The 21,342-nt window shown below is 38.5% G+C and overlaps 2 protein-coding genes across 4 annotated transcripts in view; both read right to left on the bottom strand.

Annotated features, from left to right (window-relative positions):
* The window catches only part of CFAP300 (cilia and flagella associated protein 300), a 28,458-nt gene extending 19,636 nt beyond the window's left edge, over positions 1-8,822 (bottom strand). For 2 of the 3 annotated variants that reach the window (XM_027087769.1, XM_027087770.1), the window contains exons 1-2: positions 8,687-8,796; positions 8,396-8,477 (exon numbers count right to left, since the gene is read on the bottom strand). In XM_027087769.1, coding sequence (XP_026943570.1) covers positions 8,396-8,477; positions 8,687-8,796 — 192 coding nt within the window. Of the gene's footprint in view, positions 1-8,395; positions 8,478-8,686 lie in introns of all 3 variants that reach the window. The other variant, XM_027087771.1, reaches the window with a different exon arrangement.
* Positions 8,823-8,930: 108 nt separating this feature from the next.
* Positions 8,931-21,342, bottom strand: part of CEP126 (centrosomal protein 126) — a 165,665-nt gene continuing 153,253 nt past the window's right edge. The window contains exon 13 of the mRNA XM_027087788.1: positions 8,931-9,074. Within this exon, the coding sequence (XP_026943589.1) occupies positions 8,931-9,074 (144 nt within the window). The remainder of the gene's footprint in view (positions 9,075-21,342) is intronic.

The raw sequence follows: 21,342 nt of genomic DNA, 5'->3' as shown, positions 1-21,342 counted from the left end.
CACACACACACACACACAGGAATACTACTTAGTCATAAAAAAGAATGAAAACTTGCCATTTGCAACAACATAGATGGACCTTGAGGGTATTATGTTAAATGAAATGTCAGACAGAGAAAGACAAATACTCCATCGTTTCACTTATATGTAGAATCTAAAAAAACAGAACAAACCAAACCAAACAAATAGATACAGAAAGCACACTGGTTGTTGCCAGAGAGAAGGGCTGGGAGGTGAATGAAACGGGTGAAGGGGTTGAAGAGGTACAAACTTCCAGTTACAAAATAAGTAAGTTATAGGTATGTAATGGACAGCATGGTGACTATAATTAATAATACTGTACTGCATATATATATATATATATATATAAAAAATATATATATATATATTTTTTGATGGTACACGGGCCTCTCACTGTTGTGGCCTTTCCCATTGTGGAGCACAGGCTCCGGATGTGCAGGCTTAGCGGCCATGGCTCATGGGCCCAGCCACTCTGCGGCATGTGGGATCTTCCCGGACCGGGGCACGAACCCATGTCCCCTGCATCGGCAGGCAGACTCTCAACCACTGCGCCATCAGGGAAGCCCTGTACTGCATATTTGAAAATTGCTAAGAGAATAAAATTTAAAAGTTCTCATCACAAGAAATTTTGTAACTCTGTATGGTGACAGATGATAACTAGACTTACTGTGGTGATCATTTCGCAGTACATACTAATATCAAATCATTATGTTGTATACCTGAAACTAATATAATATCATGTCAATTATACCTAAAAACAGGCAAGTGTTTTGGATTCCACTTCGGACTTCCTAAAAAATGAAAGGTGGAAATCACTCCAAATCACATGTATGTTCAAGAAGTGTTGGGCAGTCAGAAAACATAATGATGTCCATGATGAGTAGTAAAGAAAAAAAAAAACAATAGACTGGGAGGAAATATTTGCAACAAATATGATTTAAAAGGTGGGGGAGGGGACTTCCCTGGTGGTGCAATGGTTAAGAATCCACCTGCCAATGCAGGGGACACGGGTTCAAACCCTGGTCCAGGAAGATCGCACATGCAGTGAAGCAACTCAGCCCGTGCGCCACAACTACTGAGCCTGCGCTCTAGAGCCCGCGAGCCACAACTACTGAGCCCACGTGCCACAACTACTGAAGCCTGCGTGCCTAGAGCCCGTGCTTTGCAACAAGAGAAACCACTGCAATGAGAAGCCAGCGCTCCACAACAAAGAGTAGCTCCTGCTTGCCACAACTAGAGAAAGCCCGTGCAGCAATGAAGACCCAACGCAGCCAAAAATAAATTAAAAAAAAAAAAAAAAAGGTGGGGGAGGATGACATCAATGGCTTAAAAAAAGCCCAATATTTATAAGAAAAACTGACAGCCTGATTTAAACATAGCCAAAGGCTACAAAAAGTCATGTAAAAATTACAAATAGCCAATAAACTTATGAAAAGATGCTCAACTTCAAGAGCAGTGAGAGAAATGAAAATAAAAACCAGAAGATATCATTTTTACTCATTATATTGGCAAGATTTTAAAAGACTAGTAACAGACTTCCCTGGTGGTCAAGTGGTTAAGACTCCGTGCTTCCACTGCAGGGGACACGGGTTTGATCCCTGGTTGGGGAACTAAGATCCCACATGCTGCACAGTGCAGCCAAAAAGATAAAAAAAATAAAAAGAGTTTTGGTCAGAGTACCAGAAGATACGCACTCTTACATACTGCTGGTGGAAGTGTGAATTTTTACCACCTTTGGGGAAGTATTGGATACTATCTTGAACTTTAAAAACATGTATAGCTTATGAGCCAAGAAATTCCTCTTTTATGTGTGTGTCATATAAAAATGAAACCACCAATAGATAAGATTTATGTGCAAGGAATTTTTTTAATAGTATTGTTTGTGGTGTCAAAACCTGGAAACTTCAGTGCCCATCAGTAGAATGACTGAATAAAATGGCTGAATAATAATAAAATAAAAGTGGTTGAACACAGTATATCTATGCTAGATGGTATGCAGTTATTGAAAAGAAAGTATTAGAATAGAATGTAAGCTCCATATCCTTTTTTTCTTATTCACTGCTATATCCCCAGGGCCTGGCATTTAGCAGTTACTCAATAAACGTTTACTGTATTGAATTTGAAGGAAAGCCGTAAGTATTTTGAGTAAAAAGAGTAGTTTAAAAGTAATATGTTTGAAAAAACAAAACAAAATAAAACCTCTATTTATATGAACATAAACAAAAGTATGGAAGTATATATACCAAACATTAACAAGTCACCTAAGAAGTGGTGGTTGTGTAGGCTTGTGGGAAGAGAGGGGTTGAGAGGGTTGGATTTGATAAAGATTGTTGACTCTTTGTTCTTTGTTGTTTAGATTGCTGCAGTAAATATTTATCTTATTCTGACACTCCCTTTAAGCTGTCACTCTCTTTTCCTAAATAGCTTTTTGAAAGAGGAGTCTATCTTGTTTCACTTCTCTGTCTACCAGTTATTCTTCTGTATCTGGCTCTTGCTCCCATCACTCAATTGAAAGTACACTTGACATCACAATTCCAAAAATCAAATGGACGCAGTCCCTGCTCTCATAGAATTTACAGACTAAAAGGGAAGATATTAAGTAACACGCTATGAGTGTTATGAAGAAATGCAGGGTGCTATAATGCGAGTACGTAATAGGTAGATCTACCCTACTGGTTTTGGGAAGAAAGGTTAATGCAGAAAGAACATTTAGGTTTAGATCTAAAAGGTGAGTAGGAGTCAGCTGGGCAAAAGGTATACTGGTAAATTCTTAACAAATTCTTAAATACCCCTTCCTCCCAGCCAAAAGCCCTGATTTGTAGCACTTGCTGATTTCCAGGGTGGATTTCAAGTTGCCAAAAGCTTAACAACCAGCAAAGCTTCCTGAAAATTTAGCAGTTAGGCTGTCCTGAGCTGGTTCCAGCATGACACTGGCAAGACTATTTTTCAAGATGAAGAAAATGTCAAGTCTGTAAGGGGAGAATGGAAGGGGGACTTCCCACTGAAGACAAGTAATGAGGTTCAGTGTGACCAGAGTTGATGGGCTGATGGTCTGATGAGGTTGGGGAGTTAAATAGGACCTTGTAGGTCAAGTCAAAATTTTTTATCTTAATCTAATATTGATCTAGATTGATCAGTATTTTGAGCTTAAGGGCAGTTGGAAGACCCTGAAGAGATGTAAACAGAGGAAAGATGTGGTTAGAGTCATATTTTTAAAAGCTCATTCCTGCTGCAGTGTGGAGATGAATTGAGGGGATGTAAAGAGACTGATTAGGAGGGATGGTACTACTGTAATCCAGAAAGGTCTGATGTTCCCATGAGAATGCTATCATGTCAAAATGACAGCAAATGGGAGGGAGAGAAGTGGATGGATTCAATGAATATTTAGAAGAAGGGACAAAGGGAGAAGGAGGAATCAAAGATGACTCTTAGAATTTTTGCATGAATAATAAGGCAGAATGAATGTTGTTTAATGAGAGGCTGAAGTGGAGAGGACCAGGTATGTGGGTGAAAATTAGTACATTCAACAAATATTTGTGAATGTCTACATTATGCCAAGCAAGACAAAGTCTCTGTTCTCATGTCTCCACATTCTAATGGTGGAGGTTAAAGGTAAACAATTTACAGGTATCATATATGCCCAATTACAAAAGTCTTCCCCCAAATTATTCTTCAGAAAAAAGGGAAGTTGCCTTATAACTTTAAAAAGTCAAATAAAGAGTGTTTGTGCAATTATTTTAATTTATATAATACACATCTTGAAAAGATACACATATGCTGGAATTAACCCCAATTAATACTCGTTCTGAATGCTTTTTAGAGGTCTTCTGAAGAATCAGCAAAAGGGGGAATTTAATTCAGGTTTAGTAATTATCCCTGGGGGGTATCCACTTCCAATTACATTTTAAATGTCATAATGAAAGGAAGTAGGTTAAGTGGCCTGCAGTGAATTGGCCTGGAGCCAATGGAAATAAGTCTTCATAAAGACCCCTCAAAGCAACAGTTGTTATTGAAATCACAATTATATACCTGAAGAATGAATTTTTTTAAAGAAAACAAAAAACCCTGCCCTAATGTGTACAAATGGTATTTTGCATTATAGAATTTCCAGTGAGACATTAGAAGGGATTCTCTGAATCTCAGATAGCTTTAGGAAAGCTGATATCCTTTGGAAAAATATTTGATTCACAAACTAGTTCCAGTGATAACAAAGATACTGATGTCAAATGCATGTGAAGATTTGCATAAACTTGTTTCATAAAATGTGAGAGTAGAAACATATTTCTGAACTAATATTTTATATAACACAGTTTAAATATATATTATATGTCACAAATATGAAATATAAGTAGATGTTTGACTTTATCATCTATCTGGCAGACTGCTGATTTCTGATCCAATATCAAATCTCTCCTTCTTCCTTAAGGAATCCCAATTTTATTTGGGACAGCAATGTGCTCAGCTAAACATTTGCAGTTCCTAGCAGTCTCTGTGGTATGTGGTCCTGAGATGTAAGCAGAGTCTGGTCATGAGATATAATGTGTTGTGCGGATCTTCAGAAAACTCTGTAAATTAAGGAGGTCCCTTGCAGGACATATGGAAGATTCCTGTCATTATCCCTAGTCCATGGTGAGGATGCCAACACTATATACTAAGCCCAGAGCTTTCTCTTGAGACTCAAAGTGAGATAATATATTGAACTATCTAGGATATTTCCACTTGTATGCACCTCAAATTTAGCATGCCTGAAACTGAATTCATTTTCATTATATACTCTTTTCCACTTTCTGTGTATTTAAATTGGCCACTCTAATCAACCAAATCAAAAACTTGGTCATCCTACATGTTGCCCTTTGCCTAACTCTCAATTATCTTATCAGTCCTTGAGTACTACGTTTCTCATAAACGTCTCTCCAGGCTATCCCGGTGCCCCTGTCTTAATTCAGGGTATCACCATATACTGTCTGGAGGCTAACAGTTTCCAATTTGTTCTCACTGCTTCCAGACTCAGTCCTAACAATCTACCTTCCATACTTCTGCCAGGTGATCTCAGTACTTTAAATATTACTGTCTTGCTGAAAACCTTTCAGCAACTCCTCAGCAGCTAGATAAAGTCTAAACTCCTTTGTATGGCACATAAAGTCTTATACAATATCGTCCCACCCGTCTGTCTAAAATAATTCCACTTTGTCTACCTGACAAACTCCTACTCATCTTTCAGGCCCTAGCTCAAGTGCCCTGTCTTTTGGAAACCCTCCTTTAACCACCTCAGTCAAAAATGACCACTTTCTCTTTTGTGCCACTACAGTACCTTGTGCATGTTATGTTTTATATCACTTCTCATTCTGCAATGCAATTTTTGGTCTGTTTCCTTCTCTTTAACTGTGTATTGTTCATCTGTACAGACTTAGGAACTAAAGAAATATTTGCTGGATGAATATTTCCTTCCTTCCTTCCATCCACTTACTACCTCACAAATAAACTTTTGGAACATAATTTGTTTTTAAGTTGAAAGGGAAAATTCATAATCTGGAATCCTAGTTTAAGCAATACCCTTTGTTCAGTTATAGTTTTTGTAGTAGAAATGAATGGAAGTTGGAGTCAAAGGCCTGGGTTTTGCCATTTGCTGGGCAAGCTTGCACAAATTATTTAACCATTCTGAGCTTCAGTTTCCTCAGCTGTAAAACGGGGGTCAAAACACCAAATTTACCAGATTGTTGTAAAGATTAGTGATAAATGGATAAAAAGTGCTGAAAGCTAAATCTGGCACACAGGAGTCACTACTGCTTTGGGAAAACACTTTGTAAAGTAGTATACAAATGTTAATAACAATAACAGCACTTATTATGAGCCAGGCATTTTGCTAAATATTTTATATGATTCATTGAATCTTCATAATAATCCCATCAGATATTCAGCATTATTTTCATTTTCAAAAAGACAAGCACTGTGATCATTTTGCAGAAACGTAAACAGAGGCTGAAGAAGGTTAAGTAACTTGCCCAGTGTCATAGAGCCAGCAAGTGGCAAGAGTTGGAATTTGAACAGAGACAGCTAACTTGAGGCCAAATGAGCGGGGGATCCAGGTTTTGTAGGGCTCTAAGCATAAATGATTTTAGGGACTCTAAGAATACAAAACATCTACTTTTGAAAAACTCCAAAAACATGTGAACATACTGCTGGAGTATCTCTGAGTTCCTTGGAAGGGGATTCTCTAAGTGAGGAGCTTTAGCTAGTGAGGGGCCCTGAAGATTCATTAGCTTCAAGGTAAATCTCCTTCTGGGCCATGCTCTTAGCCACAGTGCTTTATTTCCTCCAAATTAGTTACATGAGTAAAAATAATGATTGTATGAATACAGTTCTTTAAATTGAAATATGGGAATAATACTGTCTACCTCACAGGAAAAAATTAGGATAAATAAACATGAAGATATTGAAAATTAGTTTGAAAAAAATTGCCTGCTATTTGGAAATTTGTTGTGCTTTATGGATGAATTTTGATTTTGTTGAAGAACTTTGTGTCTATTAAAACTCAAATTAATTCTACACCCGTCTCTATGAAATTTTTCTGACACAACGACCCTCCAATTGAGTGATCTTTTGTTTTCCTTGTGCCTAGGGCACCTTATATATCCTCCAGTATAGAAATTATTTTGTCTTGTAGAGAGTTCTTTACATTTCTAGCTTCCAAAACTGTACACATCACTTACAAGCTGGGATCAGGTCTCATCATCTTTTTAATACCTCCCAGCAGGGATACAGTAAGTATCCAACAAATATTTATTGAGTAAATGGCTTATATTAAAAATTGTACAGCACTCTAAAATTCAGCAAATTAAAATCCTGATCATCTCCTTTTAAAAAAATATTAATTTGAGAGCCAGTACTGGCATAAATGAAAAATATTAAAAACTATACAAATCTTACCATGAATATTTGAGAAATGTCACTAATGCCATCATCAGTGGCATATTATATTAACATTATAACACTAACTTAGGTAAAGGGAAATAGACATTTAACCAATTTACCCTCTGTTCAGGGTTGAAGAGTACTCCACCCTCAACCCTCTACCCAAAATTCATGTCCTTCTTGGAACCTCAGAAAGTGACCTTAGTTGGAAACAGGGTTGTTGCAGATAAAATTAGTTAAAATGAGGTTATACTGGAGTAGGGTGGGCTCTTAATTCGAAATGACTGGTGTTATAAAAAGAGAAGAGACACAGTCATGGACACATGATGAGAGAGCGCTACGGGACTTTGACAGAGGTAGAGATTCAAGTTCTGCAGCTGCAGGCCAAGGAGTGCCAAGGACTGCTGGCAACCATGAGAAGCTAGGAAGAGGTAAGGAAGGATTTGTCCCTATAGATTTCAGAGAGAGCATAACCCTGCTTTTGGACTTCTAGCCTGCAAAACTGTAAGACAATACATTTCTGTTGTTTTAAGCCACCCAATTTGTGGTACTTTGCTACAGCAGCCCTGGGAAACTAATTTCCCTCACAGTAAATATTTTGGTTTCTTAACTAGGCTAATATTTTCTTCACTGCACTATCATTCTGTATGAGATGATCTGATTTTTTTATTTGTTGGCAGTCTTGCCACGGGTCTGTAAGATCCTTGAAAGCCAGGCTCCTGTCTGTCTTGTTCCTTCTAGCAACCCCACCACTTGACAGAATTCCTAGCACATGGTAGCTCTCAGGAAGTGTTTGTGAATGAGTAAATAAACTATGTCAACTATGCTACAGTCAATGCCTGAAGGGCATGAATGGCAAAAACAATATCACAAACCATAACAGTATTTTCCATTTAACTGAGGATTAAAAAACTTCAGGATTTTAAATAACGTGAATGAAATTTAACAAACACACCAGAATTTGCACCTTCAAATGAGTTTTTCCCTTTTCAAAGCAGCTACCTCTACCAGCTAAAGACTTATTCCAATAACTCTGCCACTGCTTAAGACTTTTTCTGGAATTCTTCATTGGAACTGCTAATAGAGCCTGTACTCACAGGGTAGACTTGATTTCGAGAAACAACCAGAAGTACTTTGAAGCTAACCCTAGTAAATAAAGCTGGTGATAAAGCTGGATAATATTAGGTGTACCTACTAAAAGAGAGACCCAATTTTCTAGCGAGAGATTGACTTTTCAAAATAGAAAAGTTCTATATGGCAGGATACTGAAGATGAGCTAATTTATGGTGATACGAAATAGAAAAGTTCCTCTTAAAACTGATCATTTGAACCTTTTTATTATTCTCAAACTCCAAGAAAACGACGTCATTAAGTAATGGCGTCTTCACAAGAATTTATGCCGAAGTGGGAAAAAATGTAAAATCAGCAGTGGTCCAAGGGACTCTCCAACCCCCATACCAACCATAACGAAATCATCCTTCCGATAAACCTGAAACGTCTGGTCAAACCCGAACGCCTGCGCCTTGATTCTACCCAGCATGGACCTGGGGCAGAGAAGAGAAAGACAGTCGACTTGGGGTAGCATCCTCTGGGGGAGCACATTCAGCCTGTCCCACCCACGAAGTCCGCCCCTCGCCCCTGTTACTGCTGCCTCCCGGTTTCACTCAGGAAGGGGCCGCCTCGCCGCCCGACCCGCGTCTCCGCAGGCGCGAAGACCGAGGGCCTCTTCTCTTCCTGCCCCTCGGCCTCTCACCACTGGCGGAGCCGGCTGGTGGTCTCCGGCGTGCTCAGAGACTTGAAGGTTTTCTGAGGCAGGAATCTGAAGTAGTAGCCGCCCAAAGGCACCAGCTCCCCAGCCGCCATCTCTGTATTGGCTGCGCGGAGCGACGGTCGTTTCCATAGCAACGCGGGGGTGGTTTCCATAGCAACGCGGCGGCCGTCGGGTGGGCCCGACGCTTCGGGGGCGGGGGCAGAGTGGGGCGGGGCCACGGGTCTACCTAGGCTGAGGAGACTCGCCTCCCGGCCCGGCTGCAGCTAGCGGAGGAAGAATCCCCCTTGGGGTTTCGGGGCGCCGCTACCGCAGCTTCTGCCTCAATTACCGTCACTTTCGCTCCTTCACGCCATGTTAGCGGTGCTGGAAACTAGGGGTCGGGGGCGGAGAAAAATTGCCAGTACATATTTGTTGAAATTAACTCGATAATAATTACGCCGCGTGGGTTAATTTCTTAGTCTCAAACGGTGTAATCTTAGATTTATAGCTATCTAAGTTTAGTGACTCAAGCATTTCTGAATAAAAAGTTATTCTGAATTACTTAGGTTAATTAATTAGGTTTAACTATCATGACTACTTGGGAAACTATTCTTTTACCATCCGGCTTTTTTTTTTTTTCTTCAAAAGTTACATCTGAAGGCTAAAGTAATTTTCCATATACACTACAGTACAACGTGCTGTTTAATAGAAACACATATTTCTTATTTCCTATTGAAAATGACCTTTCGTATCTATAGTTTTGTTGTCGTTTTGTTTTGTCTAATAGCTGTGTATCTGAGCTTCAGAAGGGGGAGAGAGGGATGTCGTTCTTTTCCACCTCCTTGCTAACTCCCTTTCCTTTTCCCCTAGTCCTCCAAAAACTGATCTTGATTATTCCATATTCAGCCAACAGCAGTAGGAGAAAGAGGGAGGGAAACGCAAACACACAGAATATTCGTTTTCGTTGTTGATTTTAGTTTTTCATCAAGCCTTGGTCTTCTAAGTAGATTTAGTCCTTTTATGTTATGGACATGGTTGGGTTTAAGCTTACCATCTTGTTTGTTGTTTTCTAATTCTGTTCTTTTTTCCTTTAATCCAAAAGTAGGCAAGAAAGGAATAATAGAGTATTTTTATTATTCCATTTTTCTCCTTTTTAGCTTTTTAGTTATACATTTTAGTATAATTTTTATTGGTTACTCAAGATAAAATATGACTCCTTGATTTATTACATAGCACCTTAACCCATCACTTACACTATGTTTCAAACAAGAACCTTACAACAGGTAAAATCTATTTATTCATTTTTCACCTTTCGGGTTTTTTTGGTCAATATTTTACTTCTACATAGGTCCAAAATACATTATTTTGTTACTGTTATTTTAAACAGCCAGTAATATTTCATATTTGCTAGTATATTTACCCTTTACATTTTTCTTATTCCTTCCAGCAGTTCTGAATTTATAATCTGGGATTATTTTCATTGAGTTTGAACATCTTCTGTTGGTATTTCCTATAATTCAGGTCTCCTGATGAGTAAGTTTCTCAGAGTTTGTTGTCTGAAAATGTCCTTATCGTCATTTTTAAATGATATCTTACAACAGACTGTACAGAATTGTAAGTTGACAACTTTTTTCCAGCACTTTAAAAATGTATTCTGTTGTCTTCTGGATTCCAAATTTTTGTTGAAAGGTCAAACATTAGTTTTAGTGTTGCTCCGTTCAAAGTCATATGTCTTTTTTTCCTCTTCCTGCTTAAAATTTTTTTCTTTGCCTTTGGTTTCAGTAGTTTGGCAATCCTCTTCCATCTGTCATGTGTGTGTGTGTGTATGTATTCTTGTGTATGTGTGCTTTTGTGTGTGTCTTCTGTTTTCATCCTGTTTGGGATTTGCTGAGCTTCTTGAATTCTTTCACTGATGCCTTTTAACCAGTTTTTAAAAACTCAGCTATTATCTCTTCAAATAGTTCTTCCACTTTGTTCTCACTCTTCTCTTTTTCTTGGACTCCAATTACATGTATATTAGAACTTTTAACAATTTCCCATATTTCTCTGTTATATCTTTTTCAATTCTTTGTTTCTTCTTGTGCTTCATCTTTTCCATTCTTTATTGACCTGACTTTGAATTCACTAATCTTTTCTGCTTAACTCTTAATTTCAGATATTTTATTTTTTAGTTCTTGAATGTCCATCTTAATCTTGTTTAATATATTCTATTTAAATCTCCATTTTTTCATTCATTTAGTATACATTTTTCTTTATTTAACAGGTTAAAGTTATTTTTAAATCTTTGAGTTCTTCAATAGGAGAATTATTTTTGGATCTGCTTCTTTTCCCTGTTTATTTCTTGATTATAAATCATGTTTCTCTGTCTTCTCACACATTTAACAACTTTTTGTTTTAGGTACAACATTGTGTGTTTGAAAAGTGTAAGAGATTCAGAAGACATTATCTTCCACTGGAAAGTATTCACTGTTTGAAGGTGAATAGCCGACAACTTTAATACAATCAGGGATTCAAGGGGTCAAGGCTGAGTTTTAGTTTTAGTAGGACTGAACCACAGTCCATCTCTTTTCTCCTATAACTTGAGCAGGCCTGACTAAAAATCTAACAGATCTCTATCTTCTTGGCCCCCAAAGATGAGAAAATTCAGGTTTTCCTTTCAGAGGTGTTGAGCTTGCTCTTTAGCTTCCCACATCCTACAGCACTGAAATCTAGCAAATGTCTTAATGGGGAGACTGAATGTGTGTTTGAGGCAGGCCCCATCCTTCCAGTAGGACTTTGTTTTCTAAGCACCATGACATTATGGAAGATCTCACTCTGTGCTTTAGAGGCCTTTGTAGAGCAACTCAGCATCCTACACGTAGTACCCAAACTCAGCAAATTTTCTTTGGAAGTGTAGCCGTGTTTGACCCTTCAGACTTCCTTGCATGACCACCAAAAGTCATTCAATCTTTACTTTGCATATCAGCCAGTAAATGAAACTATTGAAAGAAAGGTCTTGTAAACATCAGCTCATCTTGGAAGGATTTTCTGAGGGAAGTATTAGAATGCAGATTCCTTGATTTCAGAGATTGAGATTTCAGAGACCAGAGATTGAGATTCCACAGGTCCTGGATGGTGCCTAGGAACTTGTATTTTTAATATGCTCTTTAGATGAATTCGATGCAGGTTTTCTACACTATTCATTGAGAAAAACTTCCCCACACTTTCTTTACAATTTATCTTAAATCCCATCTCATGAAGAAATTTATTCCAATACTTCTGTCTGACTTTGTATACATTTAGTTTTTGCTAGACAATCAAATATTTGATCATATACTATACTGTACTTTTTTTTTTTTTTTTTTATACTGTACTTTTATTTTTCTGATTTTTTGTGAACATCTTTCCAAATAGATTACATACTGTTCAACATGGGGGAATTTGCTTGACATTTTGTAAAAACATTTTCCACATGATCTAAGCACATAGTATTTGTTTAGTTAATTTTTTTCTAGGTTTTTCTGGTTTTATTGTGGTATAACCAACATACAATAAACTGCACATATTTGAAGTGTACAATGTCATGAGATTTGCTATATGTGATATTTGTGGGGGTTTTTTTCTTATTAGTCATAAATTTTATACACATCAGTGTATACATGTCAATCCCAATCACCCAATTCATCACACCACCAACCCCTCCCCCCACCGCTTTCCCCCCTTGGTGTCCATACGTTTGTTTTCTACATCTGTGTCTCAATTTCTGCCTTGCAAACTGGTTCATCTGTACCATTTTTCTAGGTTCCACATATATGCATTAATATACGATATTTGTTTTTCTCTTTCTGACTTACTTCACTCTGTATGACAGTCTCTAGGTCCATCCACATCTCTACAAATAACCCAATTTCGTTCCTTTTTATGGCTGAATAATATTCCATTGTATATATGTACAACATCTTCTTTATCCATTCATCTGTCGATGTGCATTTAGGTTGCTTCCATGACCTGGCTATTGTAAATATTACTACAATGAACATTGGGTGCACGTGTCATTTTGAATTATGGTTTTCTCTGGGTATATGCCCAGTAGTGGGATTGCTGGGTCATATGTTAATTCTATTTTTAGTTTTTTAAGGAACCTCTATAATGTTCCTTAAATTAAAAAAAAAATCCCCCATTAAAAATAAAGATATAATTATACTTATTTTGGACCTAGGATGCTAATTTAAATTAGGAATTTTTTGCTTATGTTTTGCATTACTCAAAAGTAATCATTTTTATTGTGTTGTTGATGAAATTCATCCTCTTTTTTTCAACCCTATAATCAGTGATTATACTTTGACTATATAGTCTTAAGTTCAATATTTACTTGGAAATTGATAGTTTTCTAGTTGTTATTTGTCACTTAAATATGCATGATTGGTATATTTTCTATACAACCTTTATTAATTCGGTCCTGACAATAGTTTTTTATTTTTATCTCCCAATTATCTTTAAGTTTTTCTTTTTTTTAAAAAATTGCATAAGTAACACATGTTTAACACAGGAAAGAAACAAGTAAGCAAAAAGAATAAAAATACCCATAATCTCAGAACTATGATTTTTCAACTTCTTGGAGCAAAGAAAAACATTTTCCATAGGGAGATTTTCCAGAAAAAAGATGTTTTCAGTCTAACTTTCATTGACTCACACTTTAAGGAGTCTTGGCCGGACAAGTATATGTGGAAAAAAACCCTCCCACATTTACAAAACAGTTCTCATATTGTGTTTAATTTTGTGTATGTTTATGTTGTTTTTAATCTTTATTTTTATGGTCAGTTTCATTATTTTCACAGTACAGTATTGTTATTGATCAGGGTCCTTGGACTTTTTTATTAAAAAATTTATTTATTTATTTTTGGCTGTGTTGGGTCTTTGCTGCTGCGCGCGGACTTCCTCTAGTTGCGGGGAGCGGGAGGTACTCTTCCTTGCGGTGCGCGGGCTCCTCATTGCGGTGGCTTCTCTTGTTGCGGAGCACAGGCTCTAGGGCACGTGTGGGCTTCAGTTGTTGTGGTGCGTGGGCTGTAGAGCGCAGGCTCAGTAGTTGTGGTGCACGGGCTTAGTTGCTCCGCGGCATGTGGGATCTTCCTGGACTAGGGCTTGAACCCATGCCCCTTGCATTGGCAGGCAGGTTCTTAAACACTGCACCACCAGGGAAGTCCCCTTGGACTCTTTAATCAAAAGAAATTGGTAAGAGGCCAGATGAGGAATTCAGACAAGGCTTTACTGGGATTCGTGCTGCAGCAATGAGGGAGCAAAAACAAGTAACAGGTTCCCTTGCTCACCCCCTGAGGGGCTGCTAGCTGATCCCTTAAAAGGGGTGAGGGTGAGGGTCGATTGGTGGATTGGGCTGGAAGGGTGGCTTAGATGGTCTGCATACCCCCTTGGTGGTGCTGTGTGCAGGGATGATGTTCAGTACCGTGCTATTGCTCCCTGCACCTCAGAAGTGGCATGTGGTTTTTGGCCTCTTTGTATCTTGCTGTTCATAATTTGTCACAACAGGGCAGTTACAGTTTCTTTATATTCTATTGCTCTAGGAGATGCATGTTCACATGCAAGCACTGCAGCAAACGGTCCCAGGCCCCAGGTCCCAGCCTGTCTCAGTACAGCTATGTTTAACAGCATGGACAGTGAAGTCAGATCAGAAATCCAACTCTAGCTCTAGTGTCTAGGTTTCCTCATCTGTAAATAGAACATAATTTTTTTTTTTTTACTTTATAGGGTTATCATAAAGATTAAATTAGTTAAGTTGTGTGAAGTGCTTATCACAATGATTGACACTTAAAATTCTAATGTATGGTAGTTCTTAATATTAATGGCTATTTTCATGTGGGCTTCTAGGAACAGAATCTCAATATATAGTTTGTGTATATAGGAAATAAGGTTTGACTTGACATATTTTAATTTATGGCTCTCTCCTAGAGACTCGCTGGGTTAGAAATTATTATTTTCTCTCCTTTAGCTTCTTCTAGTTTTTCATCACCTAATTGCTATGAATCTCAATTTTACATCCTTAAAATATGGACTTTGCCTCATTGGATTGTAAGTTGTTGCTACAAGATGAAGGTGTTAATTATTACTACTGGCTCCCATTCGCTTCATTTAACTGTAAAAGTTTACCAAGTGGTACATTACCGTTGTTCTAATATTTGGTCATTAACTGTTATTATTCTTTCAGGTTTTACATTCCTTTCATTTGGCTAGTTAGCACCTTGCATGTCGCTAGGCACTGTGGGAATTCCAAAATGTATAAAATATCGATCCTGCCTTCAAAGCCTTTACAAATTATTTGGAAATTATTGAACAATGCTTGTCATCTTGCTATTTCATGTATTTAAACTCTACTTGCTTCCTCTCATCCTTCTAAAATTCAGTCTAATCTTATTGACCATTTAATTGCTCTCTAGTCACTGTTTAAAGTTGCCAAACTACCAGCTTTTATCTGATAATTTAAAATACACATATATTTTACCTAAAGTAAGTCTGACTAAAAACATTCAATAAAGTGAGGAGGGAGCTAATTCTAATATTGACTTATATCAATGTGTCAAAATAGCACTTATTTTCTTTCTGTGGTTCTACTTGGTATAAATTTTCTATGATTCTAATGATTTGAAAAAGATTTACTGAACACAGTTAGAAGCCAAGAACAATATTAAGCTGATTCCAGTGGTTGTGTGTTCCTGATAGATAAGAATAAGCTTTTTACTTTATAGAGGAATGAAATAGTAGCTGTGATCACAAGTAGTTGAAATTTGAAAAATGTTGTTCATCAATAAGTTATTTTGTTTAGATCAGTGGCTATTCAAAGTCAGTTCATAATAAAAATTTCATTTCATCTGTGGCCAAATGGACAAACTAAGGGTGGTGTACTTTTTCATAAAATTAAATCACTTCGTATTAAAGAACTTTATTTTTAAATTATGCTCTCTTTTTTTGTAATTAAAATCTCCTTTCCTTAGGAAATCATCATAATTAAATAAAAATTTTATAACCCTATGTTGGGTTGGTAGAGTAGAGCCTTGCTACTCGAAGTGTGGTCGATGGACAAACAGTATTGACATCATTTGAGAGCTTGTAGAAATGCAGTATCTCTGACCCCACCCCAGACCTACTGAATCAGATTCTGCAGGTGATTCGTATATACCTTAAATTAGAGACGCTGGTCTAGATGATACCCGTCTACCAGCCCTACCCCCTTTTACTCTTATTTTCAAGTTATTCTATACTTCCATCTACCCAATTGCTCAGTTCAGAAACCTGGGACTTATCTTTGACCCTACCTTATCTCACCCCTTCCTTATCCTCTCCCATATAAAACTCATCATTAAATCTTATAATCTTCTAAATGTATATACTACAAACTGTTTACAACTCTTCAGGTTCCAGTGTTGACACTTTAGTCCAAGCCACCACCAATCTTTTTTTTTTTTTTTTTCTTGCGGTACGCGGGCCTCTCACTGTTGTGGCCTCTCCCGTTGCGGAGCACAGGCTCTGGACGCGCAGGCCCAGCGGCCATGGCTCACGGACCCAGCTGCTCTGCGGCATGTGGGATCCTCCCGGACCGGGGCACGAACCTGTGTCCCCTGCATCGGCAGGAGGACTCTCAACCACTGCGCCACCAGGGAAGCCCCAATCTTTTTGCTTGGAAGACTGTAAGCAAGACTTCCTACCTCATCTCCCTCTTTCACTTTTGCCCTCCTGACATCCATTTTGTACACAGCAGCCAGATTTGAGCTTTTAAAAATAATAAATCAGATTCTAAAACTATCCTGTTGAGAATCCTTTAATGGGTTTCTGTTGCACATAGGGTAAAATCCAACTCCTGATGGTCTATATTCTTCATTTTCAGCCTCATTTCCTACCTTCTTCTTGGGATCCCTACTCAGGGATCCCTAGTCTGGAAAGAGCCAAGCTCTTTTCTTGCTCAGGGCCTTGGTAAAAGTATATCCTTTGCCTGGAACACCTTCCTTCCTTTTACTTTCAGCCAAACTACTTTCTATGCATCCTTCACATTTCAAATTATTAATTGCTTCCCCAGAGGGACCTTTCTGACAGCCCAGTTAATACTGGTTTTCCTGGTTATCCTCTCATAACACATACTTGTCCCTCACAACGCTTATAACAATGTAGTTATTTAAATATTTGTGTGCTTCCGTAGTTAATGTTTGTCTCCCTCACTAGCCAGTAAAATTCAAGAGGTCAGAGACTGTTCAACACGTGTTCTTTGTCACTGGCGCACAGAAGGAAATTCCAAAAAATCTGTTGAGTAAATGAATCAATGATTCTGATTTTTCTGAGCTATATCATATTATATATGAAAAAGGCAAATAATTTGACTAAGTTGTATTTTTGTCCTAAGCATTAAATTTAGCCACAGGCAGACTTGCTGCCCGGCTATATTTATTTAATTTAAAACAATTTTGAGTACTTAAGGATTAAGAGGTCTATTTAAAGATAACATTTTATAAATTTAATTTATAGGTAGTGTAGTACTGTGGGTAAAGCATAGATTTTTTTTTTTTAAGAGTGCTCACAGCGAGGTGTTTTTTTTTTTTAGTTTATTAATTTATTTTTATTTATTTTTGCTGTGTTGGGTCTTCGTTTCTGTGCGAGGGCTTTCTCTAGTTGTGGCAAGTGGGGGCCACTCTTCATCACGGTGGGCGGGCCTCTCACTATCGCGGCCTCTCTTGTTGCGGAGCACAGGCTCCAGACGCGCACGCTCAGTAGTTGTGGCTCACGGGCCTAGTCGCTCCACGGCATGTGGGATCCTCCCAGACCAGGGCTCGAACCTGTGTCCCCTGCATTAGCAGGCAGATTCTCAACCACTGCGCCACCAGGGAAGCCCAAGCATAGATTTTTTAGATCAAGCAATCTGCTCTTTATTCTGCCAGGTGCTAATCTCTAAGCCTCAGTTTCCTCGTCTGGATTGCTGCAATAATACATACGCTTAACACTGTGCCTGTATGTGCCAACAGAACGTTATCGTTATTTGCTTATGTATTGATTTTGACTACGTTTAGCACAGCTGCAGCCTGTAGTTCATCAAGTCGTATGTCTCCGGGCAGTTAAAAGGCCCTGTGGTAAAGGAAAGGGTTAAACCTGACGCCTTCTGTTTCTGGAAGACCTCTGGGAGTGGGGTGGGCTGGGGTGGAGTTAGGGCCTCAGGAAGATATAAACAAGTAGGGGGTAGAACTTGTCTCTCTGTTCTGTGACAGGGCTCCTGTCTTTGACGTTAAAGCTTTTCAGGGCTGTCAAAAAAAAGCAGTTCCTCTGCCTTTCTAATGGCTGTTAGTCTTGTTTGGTTTCTATAAAAAATACTTTTTATTGCAAAATCCTGGTTTTGGTTTGCACTTGTTTAAACAAAATTTATGAAATGTTATAAAGTTAAGGTGTCTTGATTTCCTACTCAGATCAGTCCACCATGCCTCCAGCACTGCGAGAGGGACAAGGGCCAGGGAGGGGCTGAAACTCTTGCCTGCAATGGAGGAAAACCGTAAAGAAGTCAAGCAGGAGATCCAATCTTCGGGAAATTGGCACACAGAAATAAAGCTCCAGTCGGGGAGGGCGTGGCTCTTGATTATTATTTATACGTTCTTTATGGGTAAATCTACAGATAAACCTACATAGATAAACCTACACTTAATCCAAGAACTCGGGATTGCTTGAAGGAAAGGACCGCTGAACTGTTTCACATTTGTTTTGTATGTGAATGGAATTCTGGTCAAAGATCCTCCTGTAAACCTATTAAACGTGACCACCCTTCGCCACGCAACTGAATCCTCCCACCTGAATTGCCTTTCCTCATCTTCTGAGATATCCTGGCTCGTTGTGTTGTTTCCTATTTGGAAATAGGAACATACTTGTGAGGCTCTGTTCCTGGGTGCCTCTTCGTAAGGGTAATATTTATCTAGCTTTTCAGGCAGGCAGGTGCGGCCCCTCTTCCAAGGCTACAGGAGATGCTTTCATTTTGTGTGTTGCAATGTCAGGGAACTCCAGGGATGGGGGTGGGTGGGTAGGGGTCTCCCAATTAGGGCATGTCTCCCAGTCAGGGCAGGTCTCTTTGCAGACCCCAGGAGACAAATTTAAATTAATTGACAAATTTAAATCTCCCCAGGAGATTTAAAAAAAAAAATTAAACTTTTTTACAAGAGGGATGGGCTACTGTTGATGCTTTAAGAGATTATTATGATTTGTAAAAAACGCCTCCTCAGAAAGCACAATAATTTTGTTAAACCAGTTTATCATGTTCTTTAGACACGCGTTTAAACAGTTATTAATACACAGGATACGATGAGGGTCCTAGAGATGTGCCAGTGTGTACACCAGTCTTTCTTGGCCGTAAGATCATGCTGTTTTCTTGTCCACGTATTCTTATCTTTGTAGTTCACTGTGAATGTTTTAAAATGATTTGGTTTGAATAAGATGCTAAGGCGTATGGAGCTGTGCATGTGGCATTTTGACTTTTTTTCTCCTCTGTCACTTCCTCCTCCCCTTACCTTTCACATATCTGTAGATTTTCAGGTGTATCCAGGTTCCAGTGTTGCAAAGGAATAAGCATACCTCCTCTCATTCAGCCAGTCAGCTGAGATGGTGGATTGTGAGGATTAATGATTTAACACATGGTATGTGCTTAGACCAGTCTCCTGCACACAGAAAGCACTCAAGTGTTAGTTATTGTTATTGTTTATTAGGTGCCCATTATTTACAAAGGGGCTTTATGTGCTTCTTACAGAGCAGTCTTCTAAAAGCTTTCAGTATAGTAGGAGAGACAGGACATGTACATAGCAGCTAGAGTTATTGTTTTTAAAAAAATCTGACCATATCCTATGGTATAAATATTTTCAAATTCTTATCAGGCTTCTAGTAGTCTCTCTCTACCTACCAATACAGTCAGATCTTGCACCTCTCATACCACTTTCTCCTTTGTTCTCTAAACTCTAGCTATATTGGATTATTTCATTTCCTAGAATGCAAAGTCCATGAGAGGAAGGAATTTTCTTCTGTTTTGTTTAGTGATGGAACTCCAGCACCTAAAATGATGTCTGGCACACAGGAAGACATATATATATATATATTTGTTAAATAAATGTCAGTGTTAGCATTTGCGACTCTCTCTTACTTGAATACAACCCTCTTCTTATCCCCATCACCTTCTTTCACTAAACTACTCTCTACTTATGCTTTTGCCCTGTGTTTAACATCACTTCTTTAGAGAGTCGTTCCCTGACACCCTTGTTTGAATTGTTTTGTGCTACACGCTCTTTTACTACTGTGAACTTTAAAACTTCTAATTATTTGTTTAAAGTATGGAGAGAATCATATCTGTTTTATTCACGCTATATCCCCAGGTCCTAGTTTATTGCCTGGATCGTTGAAAGTTCTTAATTAATTGAAGTAAAAATTGGCTCTAATGGAAGGTAGACCAAGATAAATGCTATAGTGCCAGAAGAGGAATATAGATAAAGTGCTTGAAACTTAGAGGAGAAAAATATTATTAACAATGACAAGAATCAGGGAATGTTCAATGGAGGCTATAGAGCCAGGCTTAATGGATAGGTAGGATTTGGAGGTGGTGAGAAATGTCACCCTTGACGAAATAGCCTGAGCCAGTGCATGGAAATGGTGTAGACGTGTGTACCGCCCAGAAATCCTTGCAGAACTGAGGCACTCATTCCCCCAACTGATGGAATTGTGGTCTGTGGGTGGCTATATCTGAGTCTTTCTCCAGGAAAGGCCCACAACCCAAGAGAGTTCTTCACCCAAGTTTACTTCCTCAGGGCAGCCACAATCCAACGGCTGGACAACACTGCCCCTTACCTCAATTTGGGACATCTCATTCAAGCTTCAGAGGTCCTCCTAGCTTTGTCTGGAATCTCTATTGTAACTGTTTCAGAGTTCTAACATCTCTTTCTATTTCATCCTACTTCCTTCACTCCTTTACAGGAGATCACTCCTCGATAAAACTCTTGTGCACAGATCTCTGCCTCAAAGTCTGTTTCCTGGGGATTTTGATCTATAAGAAGCAGATATTGTGAGGCTCACACAGGAGGCTCAGTTGGTTTAGAGAGTGGGTTTTTTGGTTTTTTATTTTTCCTTTTAAAGCAATTAAATATCTTCAATAAAATTCTTGTCTGGAAGCATCATCATGTAAATCTGGTGAAAGGGGAGTTTCTGTACTTGAAGTGGGAGTGAGCGATACTGTCTTTGTCTGTTTTGACTCCCTTATTCTATGCCAAAATGGTTCTCAGAGGGCTTTACACACCCACTGGGTCTCGTCTCTGTACAGTTCAAAATGCAGTAGGAAAATCACAGAATCCATGAAACAGGGTAGGAAAGAAAACAGGGCCAGGCCATTGAGTGCTTTGGATGTCAGGACAGGAAATCTGGACATTATTCTGGAGGTGAGAGTAGGAGGGTATGGAGAGTTTTGACAGTATCTAATTAAGGGGCTAACATGATCAGAACTGCATTGAGGCAAATGGCTAAACATAAGGGGAAAAAAAGAAATCTCTACCTCACGTTATGTAACAATTCCCAGGTGGAATAAATACATACATGTAATGAAGTCATAAAATTCCTATAAAATATATAAATATTTACACAATCTTGGGGTTTTCCTTAAAAACATGATACCA

This window comes from Aethalodelphis obliquidens, unplaced genomic scaffold (assembly GCF_003676395.1).
Source record: "Aethalodelphis obliquidens isolate GAN/ISIS:26980383/991018 unplaced genomic scaffold, ASM367639v1 scaffold60, whole genome shotgun sequence".
Classification (NCBI taxonomy): Eukaryota; Metazoa; Chordata; class Mammalia; order Artiodactyla; family Delphinidae; genus Aethalodelphis; species Aethalodelphis obliquidens.
Note: the sequence above shows the minus strand (reverse complement) of the source record. Positions and strands in the feature narration are given on the sequence as shown.